The 19,125-nt window shown below is 38.7% G+C and overlaps 1 protein-coding gene across 4 annotated transcripts in view; it reads right to left on the reverse strand.

Moving 5' to 3' along the window:
* Hycc1 (hyccin PI4KA lipid kinase complex subunit 1) overlaps positions 1–19,125 on the reverse strand; it is a 63,802-nt gene that overhangs the window by 15,532 nt on the left and 29,145 nt on the right. For all 4 annotated transcript variants that reach the window (XM_052719891.1, XM_052719892.1, XM_052719890.1 and 1 more), the window contains exons 3-10: positions 17,745–17,846; positions 12,727–12,906; positions 10,614–10,694; positions 9,985–10,100; positions 9,584–9,679; positions 6,993–7,109; positions 4,647–4,734; positions 3,980–4,139 (exon numbers count right to left, since the gene is read on the reverse strand). In XM_052719891.1, the coding sequence (XP_052575851.1) occupies positions 3,980–4,139; positions 4,647–4,734; positions 6,993–7,109; positions 9,584–9,679; positions 9,985–10,100; positions 10,614–10,694; positions 12,727–12,906; positions 17,745–17,846 (940 nt within the window). The remainder of the gene's footprint in view (positions 1–3,979; positions 4,140–4,646; positions 4,735–6,992; positions 7,110–9,583; positions 9,680–9,984; positions 10,101–10,613; positions 10,695–12,726; positions 12,907–17,744; positions 17,847–19,125) is intronic.

A 19,125-nucleotide genomic window follows, 5' to 3' on the forward strand; every position in this document is an offset into this window, starting at 1 on the left:
AAGTAGCTTTCACCTTCGTGGATACTTTCCATTGCAATATAAGCTGTGGGCAGGCAATTTTTTAAGAAAGGAATGCCACACCCATGATGTTTCAGAGAATCCTGAAACACATTCTAAAACAGCTCAAAAATACTTTGTTACAAGTAATTAAAATGGTTCAAAATTAATAATAAAAAACAACATGAGTCTGGACTAGGAGAATAATTTATACTAATAGCAGAAAAGAATCAATGTGATGAATTGCTAAAATTGAATGCATTTGTTTGCTATGTTACAATCTTTGATGACTCAGATATACACACAAACCACTATGCTACATGGCTTACTTGTCTATATCCCTGAATGATAAACACAGCAAGAAAAGTTACAGAAAGAAAGTTCCGCCTGCCTCTTCCCTGGGAAAAGCTCACTCACCCACTCCTTCTAATCAGATATAAAGGCAAGAGTGGAGGAAAGACAAAAAGCAGCAAGAACAAATAAATACAAGAGAAAATGGAAAAGGCTTGTGATGGTCAGTCTCAACTGTCAATCTGCTGAGATCTAGAATCTCCTGGGATGTTGGCTGATTTCTTTACAGGGATGGTCTTCATTAGGCTAACAGCGGTGAGGAAGCCCACTCTCTGGGTAGCACCATTCCCTGGACTGGGATTCTAGACTATATAAACGGGAGAAAACTAGCCAGTATGCTTCACCTGTCTTCTTTCTAACTGGGAATAGTGTGAGCAGCTGCCTCTCACTCCTGCAGCCTTGACTACCCACCACGGTAGTCTGCACCCTCAAACTGTGAGCCCAAACTAACCCTTTTCAGCAACTGTGGTGTTCTGAATAAGAATGGCCCCAATAGGTTCATATATCTGAATGTTTGGTCCCTAGTTTGGGATTAGGAGGTGTGGCTTTGTTGGAGGAGATAAGTCTCTGGAGGTGGGCTTTGAGGTTTTAAAAACACATGTCATTTCCAGTTAGAGCACTCTCTCTCTCTCTCTCTCTCTCTCTCTCTCTCTCCCTCTCTCCTGCTGTGAAGCAGGTGTGAGCTCTTAGCTACTGCTCCTGCACCATGCCTGCCTACAGGCTGCCATGCTCCCCATGACGGTCATGGCCTCTAACCTACTGAAACGGTAAGCCCCCAGTAAATTCTTTCTTCTATAAGTTGCTGTGATCATGCTGTCTCTTCACAGCAATACAAAGTAACTAAGATAAAGTTAAACAGAAAAGAAGTGCTGTAGTCTTTCTCACAAGTAGAAAAACGAAGGAGTCAAGAAGAAAACAATAGAATATGCCTTAAAATTGATGTTGCTTTTCCTGCCTTCTTTCTCAGGCTCCATCACCACTACTGTAGGGTTACAAAGTCCTGGTTCTAACTGTGTCACATGGTGAAAGGTTTAGAAAGAACACAGCCTCCCATGAGGATGGCTGCAGGAAGAGTGGTGAGGGGAGCCGAACAGAAAGCATATCCAGGGTTCCATCAAACACAGGACTCTCAATGTCCTCAGAGTCATAACCTGAAGTGACCTCCACAGTACCATGCTTCAGAAACATGAGCATATAGGGAGGTCACTGTGGGCCACCCTGGAATCTACAAGTCCCTTCACACTTCTTTTTTTTCCTTCATATCATTTCTAAAGAAATGTTTTACTTATACTTTGTTGTAATTTTTACATAAATACATATAATCACATAAAGAAAATTTAAAATCTATTTTAATTTGAAAACTGTCTATATATTTAGGAAGTGTACAATGATAACCATCTTCTCCACAAGAATCCAGTGCTGGTGAGAGAGCCAGAACAATAACATGTCCAGGCAGAAATCACAGACATAACAAAAGGACACAGGAAAGGGTTGAACTGAACACGTGGTAACTTCATGAACAGTGCTTCCCTAGGAAGGTATGGTCTCTATACGGTTTAGTGCTAGACACTAGGCTCCTAGTGTGAGGGTCGAGAGGCAGTGGAGTCTTTCAGAAGCAGCACCTAGTGGGGGGTGTTCAGAGTATTTTGTTATAACAATAGAAACTCACCAAGAAGGAGAACCAAGACTACCCTTAAAAAGGATACTACAGACTATCTCTAGAGACAAATAAGACTAAACAAGTACCACTTTATTATAGCCAGTGGATAAGAGAAATTCCTACTACAGACGGCGACAAGTAAGGCTAAGCCATATTCTGTATCTGCTCAGGGTGTGTCTTTTTTTTCTTCTATAGATCATCTTCTTCTCTTTCCTCATCCACGGCATTTTTGCACGCATAAACAGGAGGTGCTCAGTGATGTGAAGGATAATAAACGTAAAGGAACAGGTAATAAAAAGGCTACTTTGATGAGGCGGTAGCCTGAGATAGAGTACAACAGCGGTCAACATGGAACATAGATTCATAAGAGCATAACAGACACAATACATGCAAGCAGTCTTTTATCTTGTTTTGGCCACTTTTTTCCTACAGAATGTTTCTGAAAAATAACGTTCACCTTGTTGCAGAATATGTATCTCTTTCTCTTAAATCCATACTTAGGCATGTTCACACACGTGCGCGCGCGCACACACACACACACACACACACACACACACACACACACGGGAGTGTCAACATTTCTCTCATGTTTGAACTGTACGACCTCCCCGCTCCACTTCCCAATATCCATCTAAACAGCAAGAAGGGAAAGTAGAAAAGAAATCGAAATTCATTCTTATACTTTTCTGAAGCAGTAGTTTGGGAGTACGATCTGGTTTGTTGTATCTGCACCTACTTTCATACAATGAAGCTGGACAGAACCACTGATCTTTAGCATACCACATATCCATTAGATTCCCTTCTTTCTGTAATGTATTCTCATTGAACAGCGGAACTTCACTGAAGAAAATGAAGATGTCTGGGGTTGGCAAGTTTAAATGGATTTTGTATGTCTATTTGCCTAATAGCAAACATCACCACCTCTTTTATGTCCCCTGTTGGGTCTTCAGGACTTGCTACAGTAACTTTAAAAATGATCATTGGTTAGACTGTCTAACTTGGCTCTTGTTCTTTTTTGGCATATTCTCTCTTAGCATGTCTGAGGGGGAAAGGCAAGCCTTCTCAGTCAGGATCAGCTTTCTGAGTTACGATCTGTTATGATACTTCTTTTCCCCACTCTCTCCCCAGGGAACACTGATGTGAGTTACAGTCTACCAAGCTGAGCTGCTATTTTCATCTCAGTGCAGAGGAGGAAGAAGGCAGAGTAGGTTTCCCCCTTAACACATTCTCCATACTCGCTTGGAGCAAAGCAGCAGCTTTCTGCCTCCCATGCAAAGGTCTCTTCTGAGGTGAGGATATTAATCCTCTGCTTCTTCCTATTATAACTGCTAGATAGGAGAGAAATAATAAAAGGAAGAAGGGGTTAAACAAGGAGTCGATTAAAAGAGAAGAGAGGGAAATGGGAAAGCATGGAGATGACATGGTGAAGGAAATTAACTTCCAGCAACATTTTAAAATAATAAATTGAAGCTGATAAGAAGGGATACCGACACAATCTTCAATGAAAATGAGTTTGTAAAATAGAAACGCCTGGTGTTGTATCAACAACATGGCATTCTTTGCCAGGGAGTCCAGACAGGATGTAAGATCACTGGTAGTTTTATCCAATGTGAAAAAACTTGCATGCTACACGCCTGATTGAGGAGTAGGAACATTCATTAAAGGTTATGTGCAACTACTCAAGAACAGCAGCTCAAAGTATATGAGCAGTTAAAATGCAGTTTTCTTATTCTCCACCTCTACTGCAGTAAGTACAATTTTACATAATTCTTCATTCATTTATCTAACAGAAGAACGTCCATCCCCCTCAGTGTCTGTTGCCCTGGAAGAGAAGCTAGGAGTCAAAGGTGATGAGATAGCATCCTTTTCCAGGCGACAAAGGTGCTGTTTCCTAAAGTTATAAGTTCTAGCCCCACAATCGCAGAGAGACATGGGAAAGACCACCAGTGCTCAAATCTGAAGAGTTCTTACCATGTCTTTTCCACCTGTGACCTCTTATTGACATGCTGGTAACTGCATTTCTTGATATTCTAGAGGAAGTTGGTGTGATTTCAACTTGAATACACCTTGTACCTTCCTTACTAGATTTCATGGCACCATGAGGCAATGAAGCCTTTATTGCATTAGCAACCTAAAAGGAAAAATAAAGTTTAAGGTCAATAAACAGATGTAGTATTTACTTTTAGATAAAATACAAGATTAAGTGTTAATAAATTTATAAAAAGAATATTTTTCCTGAAGTATTTTATATGATGATCCACATACCCACCAATAAGGAGTAAGAGGGTCAGAGGGATGCTTATACTTTAAAACAGCATGAATGGGATGAGGCTTGTGATTGTCAGATATTAAATTAGGTTTCTTTCTCAATATCGAATGCTAATTGACAAATATATCTAGATGTTGAAATTCTTATAAGCAGAAGAGAATACTATCAGTTAAATATCATATTAAGTTACTCTAATGAAATCTCCAAATTTTAGATATAAGTGCTTTTAAGTGTAACATTTCCCAGTAAAACAACAGATGAAGCACTGAGGAACAATGACATTTTATCATGCCATGAATTACTTCTCAATGCATAGTTCTAAACTGAAAAATTATGTTAAAAATTTGCATAATTACACAAAGAACCTACCAGCAGTGGCTCTGGATATAATTCTAGCTGGGCTCTGTATATAATATCATCCAATGCTTTCTGAGCTAGATCCCATTCACCATTGTATCTACAAAATCATAAGAGTTAAGGAAAGTATTATTTTTAATTTATCATATATAACAGAACAAAACATAATGAGGAACTATTTATCTTTACTAAAGAAAGCAACAGACCACATTAGCACACCACTTACCATCCTATTCTCCTTAAGAATGTATTTTAAATCATGGAGTTCCTATTATCTGAAAGCCTATTAATAGCAAAGAATATTTTATACATGTACATTTTTTTCTCTAAAGAACATGACTATTTATAGAACAGAAATCAAAGAGCTAAGGCAATTTCAAAGCATCTTATACTGTCAAAGTAACTCAGAACATAATAAATTATATACTTTAGAATAATGTTCTGAACAATTTACGGTCGAATTACTTTGTAGTTTCCATGGTTTTAAGGAGAACCCAACACTACCCACTTTCCTAAGTAGCTGTTCTTTTGCATTCTGATGGTCATTTAGAAGGGACCATAATGCATGTTGCAAAATAGGGAGAATTCACCTAAGCTTTCTAACAGGTTCTAGCACACCATGAAGCTGGTTCTGGAGCTAGAAGCACACACAAAAACTCTGGAGCATATACATGGACATTCACACCACCACACAGGCTTCCCACTTCACAGCCCTACCTACAAAATGTCATTAGTACCCCTGAAAAAGAATCATACCCATTTTCAGGCAAAAATCACATTTACAGCAGTTTCTACTGCCCTACTACTGATTGAAATCATGAACAATCAAAAATTACAAGGCATGTTATAAGCAGGAGGAAAGAAGCCTGTCAATAATGAAGTAATTAATTGAATTAAATTCAAGGCCAAAGATACAGGTAAGCAGTCGAGAACTTCTATGAGATACTTGGTTCAATCCCCAGCACCACTAAATACACAAATAAATAAATGAACTCAATCCAGAGGTGACCCAAATATTGAGGCTATCAGGGTAACTTAAACTGCTATGATCAATATTTTAAATGCTCTGGTGGAAAAGACTGGCAACCCTCACAACAGAGATTGCAGAAGAGAAATGCTCTGTAAGGAAGAGCAGAACAAAGAGAGTAGAAGCAAAACACAGTACGAAATGACAACCCTTCAGTGGCCTTGGAGTCGATCGACTACAGGTCAAGTCTACCGAGTCAGGGAAAGCTAAGCATGGAGACAGATCACAGAAGATACTCAAAATGAAACAAGAAGAAAAATGCAGAGTATCCACGCCCTGTGAGGCAACACTAATGATCTAACACAAGGCTTAGAAAACCTCTTTGAAGGGCCAGTAACAAGTATTTCAGAGCTAGGCATGGTGACACACACCTCTAATCCCAAGACTTGGTAGGAAGTTGTAGCATCAGGAGTTCAGGGCCATGCTGTCTCTAACAACAACAACCAAACCCCCAAATTCAGTGTTTTAATGGGGGACATGCCCTCTTTATCAGAACTACTCAACTCTGTCATTGCCACGGGAAGGCAGCCACAGCCAGAGAGCAAACACAGGAATACAACTATGTCTCAGTAAACTTCACAGGCCACATTTGGCCTCTAAGTCATAAATTCTTCCCTGAGTCAAGGAGCTTATTCTACCAGAGTAAATTAAAGTATCAAGAGAATATAATGTAAAGTGTCTTACCATGCGCATAACATGAGAATTACAAAGTACAAGACAGGATTCAGATATACACTGGTATCTAAGTTACTACCTAAGATTAAGCACTGATGTTAGAAATTAATAAGTTATTTCTGATTGAAGATTCTCTATAGTGCTTTTGAAGAGCTAAATTTTCTAGAAACCAAAAAAATTGGGATTTTAAAAATCCAATTTGAAAATCATAGCAAAAAAAAAAGTCATGTATAGAAATTGAGCATATTCACATTTTATCCATTTTCATCCTGACCCTGAATTCTAAAAAATGAAGTGTTTTAGTCAGTTTGAAATTGTGTACAACTTTAAAATACATGTTTTAAATGATAAAACTATTAAGAACTTGATTCCTATTCTTTCATAAAAATATGATTGGCTGGGCGGTGGTGGCACATGCCTTTAATCCCAGCACTTAGGAGGCAGAGGCAGGTGGATCTCTGTGTGTTCAAGGGCAGCCTGGTCTACAAAAGTGAGTTCCAGGACAGCGAGGACTGTTACACAAAGAAACCCAGTCTCTAAAAAAAAAAAAAAAGGTGATTGTTTATCTATTGAGATTATACTGTTGTAGAAATAGACTGGCAAGCTATAATATGCCAAAGAACCACCAGTGTGCTTTGTGTATGAGACACACTTACAAGGCAAAATAGACTCCTGTTAGCATCTGCACCATGAATCCGGATGAAATTGGTATCCTGCTACTTACACCTTTGTATTTTCTTACATGTTGTCGAGGATAGCCACAGACACAGATTCTGGAAAGACCAAATAAACACATTTGTTAAGTGCAGATGATTTTCTAATATTTATGAGCCAACAATAAAAATAACAAGTCTAATATCTATAAAATAATCTCCCAAACAAAACATTTGCCTATAACATTTCCCTGAATATGTTAGACGGGGAAAAGATTGTAAAGACAAAGGCAGGTGATGTATGAAGCAGAAGAATCAGACACTCTTTGGTTAGTTTACTAATTTTGATCAATTCAACTATCAATAATTCTGGGGACATTACATGGGATCTTGTCATTAACAGATCTTTAGAATAATATTTAATTCCTGACTAAATTCTTAGTACAAACTTCAGGATCAGAAAAATTACTGTAATTCAGACTCAAGTTTCATGAAATATCCATAATAAATTTCAGACAGATAAAAAAATTTAATGCTCCTGCTAGACATAGTGATGTACACCTTTAATCCCAGCACTTGGGAGGCAGAGTTCAAGACTAGCCTGGTCTACATGGTGAGTTCCAGAGCAGCTCGAGCTACATACTGTTTATACTCTGTGTAAACATGACACCTTCTGAGAGAGAATTCTAAAGAGAAATCAGCAGATTTTGCTATTTTTTCAAGGAAAATAGCTTGGATAAACTAAAACAAACAGAACTTCATGATGAGAGGCAATCCAGGCACCGAGTGAGCTGTAGCATGGAGGGCTCCTTCTAGCCTTTCTCACCTTCCGGACACTGAGCTCCACTAAGACTAGGTGCGTGGAGTGGACCTGGGAGCCCTGTACCCTCAGGCTGCAGGAATTGCAATGTGGGTACATGGCACCTGTGAAGCCTAGACCCAGCACATCTGATGCAGGCTGCCCAGATACTGGACGAAGGAATTGGCGCCAACTGTAAACTCAAGTTCGGGAGCACAGGCGACAAAGCCCACAGAGGCACACTAAGGAAGGCTAGCACAATGCCCAGGGCCAGGGGACCATTTGTGTGAGCAGCCTGCATGGCAAAGGCCAAAGCTGAGAAAGAAAGGAAAGGCTTGAGGCCAGACCAGGATGCCACCGAATCTCTGGCCTTAGCTAGGGTCCTTAACTGGCAGCAGCCTGCCCTCCCACAGGTCCAAAATATAGCCCACCAGTGTCTCTGGACTCTTTTGAGTGCTGTCCATCACGTCCTATCTCTGCCTTCTCACTTCTCACATCAAGTGCACAAATTGGGGGTGGGGAGAAAAGAGACTCTGGGAAGCTTGAGCCTCGCCTCAGAGGAATTTGATCTTTAATCTTCTCATACTTGTTACTAAATTAAGAAGTCAATGAACCCAACTGACTCCTTCGCCCAAGGTGGAAGCAGTGTAGGTCAGAGGGCTTTTCAGACACAGATTTACTTTACACTGTGCCTGAGGATTAGAGTCACCTAGGAACCAGGGTCTGGGCCCTTCGTAGAGGGTGCTTTCAGAGGGGTTATACTATGGGAGGGAACACGGCCGAAGGTGGGCAGTACTATCCCATGGGCGGGCTTCTGCAGTGAGGAATACACAATCACCAGTGTTCGTTTCTCTGCTCCCTCACGTGACTGCCAGCCCACAGCTCCAGTCTCTCTAAGTGCCTTCTGTCAGGATGGACTGTATGCCCAGAGTGCGAGCAGGAACAAACTCTTCTTTGCTTAAGCTGCTTCGTCAGTATTTTGTCATACCAAAGAGAAAAGTTAATTGATATGCCCTTCTTCTGGCTAATTTTTACTTACTAAATAAATTACTCAAACATGAATTTTCACCTAATTTCCTTAACTCCAGAATTTCCCTTATTTACTTTATTTGTAAAAGGTAAAAATCTCAGTTTTTTTCTGTTTTGTTTATTGTTTTAAAAATGTTAATCATAGAAAACTAGAGAATTGTAGACTATCACAAAGGAAAATAAAATTACTTTAAATTGCTCCCAATTAAGTGAAGTATTATCATTTTGTTCATAGTTAGCAAATATAAGAGCTGTAACAAACATACTACATGTGCTATTAAATGTTCAAATGCTAAAAAACTCTTAAGATTTTTAATGTTTGCATAATATGCCCCAAATTTTATAACTTATTCAACAAAACATTTAGCTCTAGTTTTTTAAGGAAGAAAACTTAATGCCATGTTTCTCTGATTTTTTGGCAGCAAACTAGAGGACAGTCAGTATAGATAAACAATAACAAAAACAAGATTAAAAAGGAATACCTAATCACATTTCACAAATTAAAAGGTTACCATCATGCCATCATTTTAAATGTAATATAAGTAATATAATCCCTCTGATTTAATATTCCATCCAAACACTACTCAGTTAGATATTCATCATTGTGGTTTTCTGGTAGCTACTATTTCTAATATATGCTAGATATTGAATTATATGATGTTTTAAACAATTACATAAAACAAAAATAACTTAGGGATGCAATAAACTAGCAGTCCTACCTACATTCATATCCTCCAGTATTAGGAAAATAGGAATTTAAATTTACCTTGAACAAATCTGACACAGTGATTGAAGAGAAACACTGGGCATGTAGGTTAAGGCAGCATTGTAACACAACAAAAGGAATGTCAACACTTCAAACCTGAAGACAAACCAAAGGAAGGTTAACAGATATATGCAACAGAACCAGACCTACACATTACAAACACAGTAAGGAAAACTCAGAGGAAAAGAAGTCTTTGCAAGTAACAATCATACGTCATAAAAAAATTCAGTGCTCCAGATAATCTGAAGCAAAGTACAAGGACAAATCTAGATATGTTCGATTCTTTTATAAATGATTCAATATCCATGTAATTGTTACATATAACTCATTAAACACTAAATTTACTGAAATCATTTTTTCACAACTTGGTGTGGTAGAAGAACTGGTTCTTCACAGTGTACCTGTTCTGTGCTGTAAGCATTTCCCTTTGAGGATGGGGCCCGCTGTACACGACTTTGGATAAGCCATGCTGGGATAGCGCACTCTCAGTCAGAGCCATAGACCCAATGCTGGAAGGCTAAAGAAAAGAAGCTGTTCTGTTAAATGTGACATTAAGAGTACACAAAGAATGGAGAGTGCCTACTAGGGGCACTATATAGTTCACGAATATTCAGACTGCCTATCCAATTTCCACTCCAAGATTTAATAAAAATTAAAAACACTTTCACATTTTCATTAATTAAAATTAAAAACATTTCACATATGAAAATCAAAAAATTTAATTTCCAACTTCTATCATAGAGTACACAATTGTCTACCCACCCCCACATACACACAAATTAAGATGTCTTACCCATTACACGAAGATTAAAAAGATACTTTCAATAAGGCTCTCACTATCAGATCTTAGTTTACTGCTTAGTGATTTTGACTTACCTCATTTTTGGAACAGTATACACTCTGTGTGGTGCTAATTAGTACCTCTTGAGGTACTAACAATTCACCTTTATGCACAGGTAACTACACCCTAATTTATGGGACTATCAGAGCTTAGGACCCAATAAATTTACTTTGATAAAAAGCTACTTACTTCATGATATACAGATGGTTTGGATAAAGATGGAATTGTAAAACTCAATACTTTACTATGTCCCTGTTTGTCAACTATTTCCTACAAAAGTAAAAGAAAATATCTTAAAACAGTCATCTAGAACACATAACATTTTAAAAATAAGTTGTTAGGACAATTTTTCCAGGTTTAATTTTTTGAGATTATAATATTAATTACATTTCTCCCTTTCCTTTCTTTCCTCCAAAACAACTTTTAAAAGAGCAGAATAAAAGGAATTTTACAGTCAGTTAAAATTCTTTAACATTGGTGATCCACTATTAATCACCCACTAGCACCAGTAGTTATCATGTACACTGCTGCATTTTAAAAACAAAAGCAGAGCAGAGTGCTGTAGTGCAGCACAGAAAAAACCCAATTAACTTACGATCCATTGTTTTCAGGATGGCGGAGGCATGGATAGCATAGTGATTGTTCCTCGCTAACAAGTTCTAGTCTCTAAGTCAATTAAACATGAGGTGTGTCTACAAAAGGACTTCACCTTTCTTTTCCCTCTTAAAGAACACAAACTATAAGTATCCAGAATGTCATCTCATAACTGATGCTCAAGCTATGAATGACACACACTGTTAAATAGAATGCACATGCTCAGGAGACAGTGGAGACTTACAAAGCATGACTAGTGAGTCTCAGATTAGATCTTTCTACTCACTTATTTTGTAAAGGTAAGAAACAGACTTATAGATAAACTTAAATGCATAGTAAGTAAAAAATTAAACAATAGTAGTAGCTAGGCATGGCAGCACAGGACTTTAATCCCAGCATTTGAAAGTCAGAGAGACAGGCAGATGTGGTGATATATTGTGTACCCTAATAAAACCTGAAGACCAGAGGACAGAACAAGCCATTAGATTAAATATAGAAGCCAGGCACACACCTTTAATCCTAGCACTCAACAGGCAGAGATCCATCTGGATCTCTGTGGGTTCAAAGCCACCCTGGATTACATGACATTGATTCAGTCTAGGAGAGAAGCAGAGCCAGGTAGTGGTGGCACACACCTTTAATCCCAGCACTTGAGATCTCACGCCTCTGCTACCACTATTTGGGAAGCATACATGCCTTTAATCCCAGTACTAAGAAGGAAGTAATATGGCTAGGCAGAGAAAGGTATATAAGGCATGAGGAGACAGGAATTAAAGCCCTTTTCGGTTGAGGAACCCTTTTTGGCTAGAGGCCCTCTTTGGCTGGACCCCTTTTGGCTGAGGACTCAGAGACATTCAGTCAGAGGATTAGTAGAGACGGTGAAGTGAGAAGTGGCTGTGGCTCTTTTCTTTGTCTCTCTGATCTCCCAGCATTTACCCCAATATCTGCCTCCGGGTTTTTTGTTTGTTGGTTTGGTTTTTTGTTTTGTTTTGTTTTGTTTTATTTTATTAAAAGACCTATTAGATTTCATACAACATTTGGCACCCAATGTGGGTCATGAACCTGCGATCCTGAGATTAAGAGTCTTGCTCTAGCCTTCTTTATGTACATGTCCTTTCAACAGGCCTGAGCACACCTGTCTCTCTCTCTTATCTTAATAAAACTCTTGTTAGTGGGAAAAAAAAAAAAAAAGAGTCTTGCTCTAAAACTGACTGAACTTGCTGGGCTAGGGTACAACAAAATATCACCACAGGCAGATCTTTGTGGGTTTGAGGCCAGTCTGTTTTAGGTAGCAAGTTCCAAGCCAGCCAGGGATACACTGTGAGACTCTGCCTCAAAACCAAACGAAATAAAACCCCACTGGTGGTATTGTTGTTGTTATTGCTATCTCTATAAGAGAACTCAAATGCTCTGCATTTCAGCTTTCATTTAACCCATACAAGTTTGTTTAGTTAATTATATGGATGCCTCAATACCATTATGTTTTTCTTTTCTTTCTGTTTTTTTTTTTTTTGGCTGTCCTGAAACTTGCTTTGTAGATTAGGTTGACCTCGAACTCAAGTAGATCTGTCTGCCTCTGCCTCCCAAATGCTGGGAATAAAAGCATGCCGTCACCATGCTTGGCTATTCTTTCTTTTAATGAATACTGGTTTTACTAAAATGAGAAGCAGTTTTCCAAAAGCATTTTGTTAGTTCATCAAATACAAACCAGGTTGTAAACCCCTAGAAGAAGGGCCTCGATGCAGCCACTGCTGTGCACATTCCTGCTGGCTGACACGGCGAGGTAGCACCAGATCAGCTCCGGGAGGAACTGCAGGGTGAACCGCAGTAGCTGCTCCTCCCCGCTGCGGTAGAACTCAAAGAGCTGGTGACACACAGGCTCTAGCAACTGGAAGAGATGGATAACACAGTAAACATGAACTAGTGAATGACACCACTATATGAATTCTAAAAGGTTTCTCAGAATGGTCAACTCTGAAATAGACAAATACTTTAATTTTCCTGAAGCCAAACTAGTCCCCACCCAGCTATTTCAGAAAGCTTTAAATTCGAGTGGAGGACAGTACAACACATCAGCAATATGCTCTACTGCTCTCATCAAGTACTCTTACTCTGGTCATGTCGTTTCACCTCTCAGCTAAGTCATGGGGGTGTCTCTTCCTTAGCCTTTCTTCTTAGTAAATGAGAAGTCAACATGTAAGGGATTGTCTACAGGACAGAAGAAACAAAGACAGGAATCCTGGCCCACGGCTTGCTCCCACGTGTGCAACAGCTGGTGTGTAGAGCAGTTAGCGCCAGTACACCCAAGTCCCTGTTGAAGCCATGATTACTGCCCCTGGGCTTTATACATAAGTTAGAATCATTTATAGCCTTTTTCTTTCCCACAATACTCCCAATTACATTATGTTAGTAAAGCTAGCTACACCTTTATTAAAGACTCTTAAAATCAGAAAAGCAAGTTAAGAGACTCTCATGTCTCTCAAGTGTTACTTTAAGTCACATACTGTGATCAAACACAAAGCATGAGCAAATGTGTCAGGAGATTCACAGGTACTGTTTTTTAAGGAAATTTGAACAAAATATATATTTCATTAGCAGACAAATTAAATCAAGCTATCAAGCAGATTTCTATTACTAATAATTACAACAAAGAGAAATCAATGAATAGTATACATTTTTATTTCAAATAGACTACACAAGTAAACTAAGTATTAAGTCAAACACATCCTTCTGACAGCTACTTTTCCACAAGGGATATTTTTTCCCCATATCACAGTGGTGGTTAGAAAGCAAAAGGGAAGACTGTCTCAAACAAAACAAAAACTCTAAGTGACTCTGCACTGTGGCCCAGCACGCATATTTCTAAATCCCCAAGCAAGCTTTAATTGAATCAATTCACGAAGCTTGGTTAAGTTTAACAAGTATTTGCAATTATGAACCTTGCTAGAAAATCATTCAAGACACTCTGTAAGAACACATAATCAATTTTAATCAAAACACACTCAACGTCTTTAAACCAGTTTCAAATCCCAAATTAAAAAGATTTTTGCTTAATGAAAGCAGAATTAAATGAAGACAAATTTAAAAAGAAGAAAAAAATCATGCTGCACAAAGATTAAATAAAATTATGCATTTGAAGCCAATACAGATAAACACCAACATCTGTTTGATGTTCTACAGCTTGCAAAGTACTGTTCATACAGAAACATCAATTCCCATTACACAGTAAGTAGAACATGATTAGCCACACTGTTCATATAAGGAAATGGAGGCAGAAAGGCTATCTACCAAAGATCTGACTCTTACAAATGTCAGAAAATATCAAGATATAATGTGAGAAATATAGGCATACCTAACTTGAATATATTTTAGGCATGCAACTGAACATGTTGGATTGCTAATGGCTCAGTTACATTTTGGAATATATTTCCCCATGGAAACATTGTCACATGTGGTCATTAGGTTATTAAAGAACTGTTAAGATAAGCCTGTACCTCAAATACATGTATTAAACTTGTGTGTGTGTGCCTGTACGCATGGAGGGCAAAGGCCAACCTCAACTCTTGTTCTTTAGGTGGCATCTACCTTGGTTTTTGAGACAGGGTCTCTTACTAACCTGCAGTTTTCAAATTAGGTTGGGCTGGGTGGCCAAGCCCCAGGGCTCCACCTGTCTCTACCTCCCAAGCACTGGGAGACAAGCATGCACCGCCATTTCAAGGTTTTCATAGGTTCTGGGGACCAAGCTCAGGTCCTCATGCTTGCATGGGAAGCACTTCACAGACTATCTCCTCAGCCTCCTAAATGACCTTTTTGTGAGTCTAATGAGAACCTAATCATCACATATCCCCTATCTGTTTTAAAATACACCCTGAGTTCTGCCTGGGATTGTATATCTTAGTGGTAATGCACTTGCCTAGCATGAACAAGGCCCTGGGTTCAGTCTCCGGCACTGAAGAAAAGAAAAAGAAAAAAACCTCAACTTTTCCAAATATTAAAAGTAGAAGTATGATATGACCCAGTTATATCACTTCTGGGTATATACCAAAGGAATCCGAGTCAGTTTCTGATAAAGACACCTGCAGATTCATGTTTACCACTGTTCACAACTATGGACTCAGTCTAGGTGCTACAGCACCAATAGATAAAAGGCTAAAGAAGTGTGGTGGACATAGAAAATGCAGCTTTACTCAGCCACAAAGAACAAAATTAACCAGATAAACAGGTGCACTATAGATCATTGTCACAGGCAAAGCGAGTACTCTCATAAAGCCAGGGAGGGGCTTTGGGGAGATAGATGAAGAAAAGAGAGGGGAAGAGAGATTCAGAAAAGTCATAGAGAAGGTAGCTATGATAAGCATACTATATACATATGTGGAAATGTCATGATGAAACTCTTCACTTTGAAATAATGAAAAAGAATACTGAGTTCTAAAACAACTGAGTTACAATGAGACTTTTATGACATCCATTAATAAAAAATCTGTATGTTAAGAGATATGCCCCCATGACTCTAGTCCTTTATATGTACCGTTTGCAATACACAATAATACAAGAGCCTCAGGTGCCTGAGGTGTCTTGTGACCAAAGTCATGGGATGGCTGCAATGCCCCTTCGGTAAAACAATTCTACAGATCACAGAAACAGTCACTGTTTTCTACAAGGATTCTTCAAGGTCAAAGTACTTCGAGAAAACAGCTGTTCATTCTAATGTCTACCCCAGATACAGTGACTCTGCTGAATTCCTGCAATATTCCCCCTTTTGTCTAAGCTATATTAATGATGTTGAAGATTATGCAGTCACACAGTGAAGACAGCCCTTTCTCCTTTGTGCTGTCTCATAGTCTTATATTGTAAGTCAGAATGTATTTGAAAGCCAGGAAAATTATTATAGCAAAAACAAGTATAGCAATCACTAGAATAAGAAACTTATCAAAATGATTCATAGGATTAAATGAAGCTATGGTATCTGCAAGGCTTTCCATACCATCCACTCCTCTAGAGGAGCTCCCTGAGTTTTTAAACTTTATGGCTTTTTGATATTGTGTATTAGTATTTTCAAAAGCCAAAAACTCAACCAAAACCTTCCTAACATCAGGATCAGCCACTGTTCTATGCACTGCTAAAGTTAATATTTGTAGAAAATCAGTGTAAGCTTCTTCCTTAGTAACCATATTATTTGATAAGCTAACAACTTGCTCTGTTTCAGGTGTTACATTTTTATAGACTTTAACCAAGCATTTCCAGAAAGCAGCTTAAAGAGCAGAGCCAAATTCTCAGTAATGGTAAACAGACAAGAGCATGCCCAATAATAAAGTTAAAATCATGAATTTTGTTTTTAGTTCATTTATTACGAAAATTAGACATTCATTTAAATATTAATTAGACAATTAATGTTTTAGAGAAGAGAACATCCTCCATACAAGGAATGACTAATACCTCTGGAAATTCAAACAGCACTGACTTAGTACTTTATGTCCTAACTGTAATTGTTTTTTACTAGTAGTTGGGCTTGTTTTAATTTTTTCTTTTTCCCTTGAAGGGACCATTGATGAGTTACAAAGAGATTAGTTGTAGGCCAGCAATGCCAATGCTCTGGAGGCAGAAGCAGATGGATCTCCATGAGTTTGAGGCCAGCCTGGTCTACATAGTGAGTTCTAGGACAGCCAGGACTACAAAGTGAGACCCTACCAAGAGAGAGAGAGGCAGATGGACAAAGAAGGATGAGAGAGACAGAGACACTAAGATCGACTTTCAACCTATTACATCCTTTCATAAGCTCAAAAACAAAAGGTATCATGCAACTCATCTCCCTTCCATTTACCCCAGTGCTCTGACTCTCTCTAGTCCCACAATAGGGAAGGCACTAGCCAGACCTAACTACCATCCAACAAATGCCTTGCACTTCCCCAGTCTCCCTATACTTTGCTGCTACTAGGAGTGTTTGTTTTATTTGCCACATAGAAAACCTGTATTTGTCCATGGCCTATTTTTTGTCTTGTTTTGTTGCTGTTGTTGCTATGATACCTGGTAATTTATAAAGAATGTATTCCTTCACAGCTCTGCAGACTGGGCAGTCCAAGACCAAGAGACTTCTTTCCGTATCACCTCACAACAGAAGACAGAAAAGGACAAGAAAGCTAAGGAGGCCCAACTCACCTTGAGAATAGTACCAATACCAAAATCGTTCCAGTTTTTCCTTCCCACTTTTTACGCTAGGAACTGAACCCAAAACCTAGTGTTTGCTAGGCAAGAGCTCTACTGTTGAACCATATCCCAGGCTCGTTTTAAAATATTTGTTCCAATGGTAAGTTTTCAGATGAATTTTAGAGGGAACAAACATATAAACCATAGTACTGAGAGATTCAATTAAGCATGGTTGCTTCATCTCTTCTACTTTTCTCTCTCAGGATAAAGATCTCCTATCACTGATCTTTGAGTCCCTAATGTTACCACAGTAATGGCTCATAATAGATACATTAATACTTGCTGAACAGAAAAATTAATGCAGTGACTTAGACTTTTCAAGGCTATGGCGAGCCAGAGACAGCAGAGAAGTAAGTGCTGAGAAAGACAGATTTGGGGACATAGTAAGGATTCTAGTTTTTGGTATTTTATTCTTGTTTAGCAAACATACACATTTTTCTTACTTTACATATGTATGCTATATTTCATAATTAAATAAAATAATCAACTGAATACTACTAATACAAACTGTAAAGTACTTACCTCACTTTGTGGCTCCTGGATAACTTTGTAGAGAGATGAAACTAAAGAACTCTTGTCTTTCAAATTTGTGGCATAATTTGGCAAAGATGTTTCTGGGAGTGTCTAAACAAATTTTAAAAAACAGCTTTTATTTTTATGAAATTCTAAAGCAGACAAATTCTTTAAGAAAGAAAATATTATCCATTGGTCATTAACACAGACTGGGGAAGGGAGAGGGAGACTGAGAAAGAGTATCTAACATGCGGAGTTTCTGGAATTCCATGCTGGTTTTTGGTGTAACCTTATAAATATATCAAAAGAACAAAAACAAAAATAAATAAAATAAAACCAACCCTGCATTCTCACTTAAGATAGTGAATTTTATATGATTTGAATTATAACTCAACAACAACAAATTCCAAAAAAGTATTTTTTATTCTCTTATTACCAACGTGATGAATCACCATCAGAACTCCACCATTGGGACTAGGGTGAGGCCTCAGTGCATAGAGTACAAGGTGAAGACCAGAATTAGGATCCCCAGTACCCACTTAAAAGCCAGGCAAGCATAGTAATCCTAGTACTCTGGAGGCAGAGACAGGGCATCACAGGGGAGGCTGGCTTGCTAGACTAGCCAGCTGGTGGGCTCTGAGTTCAACTGAGAGACCCCGCATCAATAAGTTAAGTGCAGAGTAATCAAGGGGAATACTCAATATCAACTGTGGACCTACACATGCACTCAAACATGTGCAAGTGCACCCACACACATGCAAACACCTGTATAAACACATGCATGCAGCCCATACACTTATAAACATGCAAACAAAGAAACTCCACTTTAATTGTAGTTTTAGATTAGAAACAATATTGAGTGGTGGCGCACGCCTTTAATCCCAGCACTCGGGAGGCAGAGCCAGGCAGATCTCTGTGAGTTCGAGGCCAGCCTGGGCTACCAAGTGAGTTCCAGGAGAGGCGCAAAGCTACACAGAGAAACCCTGTCTCGAAAAACCAAAAAAAAAAGAAACAATATTGAACCACATGTAAAACTAAAGCTCTGTCTTTGAAGCATCAGGAGTAATGGAACTCCTTAGGGCCTACTGATCTTGCTTCTTGTTACAAGAGGATCTGATGTTTCTAACCTGTAAACCACAGGTTACCTGATTCAGATGCTCCTGAGTTCCATGCTCCTGCCTGTGGTGAGTCTACACTATGGGTTGGGCAGAAGAGCTAGACTCCTCAGAACTGGAGAACTCAGAGAACTGTGCTACCATAGATTAGTTTTCTTAATGCAATTTAAATACAATCAATCACAGCCTGCTAGCACCACCTCTCCAGACATGGAGCCTACAGACCAGACAGAGGACTGGAAAGAGAGACATTCTCAGCAGTAACTCAAATAATC

This window comes from Peromyscus californicus, unplaced genomic scaffold (genome assembly GCF_007827085.1).
Source record: "Peromyscus californicus insignis strain IS unplaced genomic scaffold, ASM782708v3 Scaffold_6__1_contigs__length_162567912, whole genome shotgun sequence".
Taxonomy (NCBI): domain Eukaryota; kingdom Metazoa; phylum Chordata; class Mammalia; order Rodentia; family Cricetidae; genus Peromyscus; species Peromyscus californicus.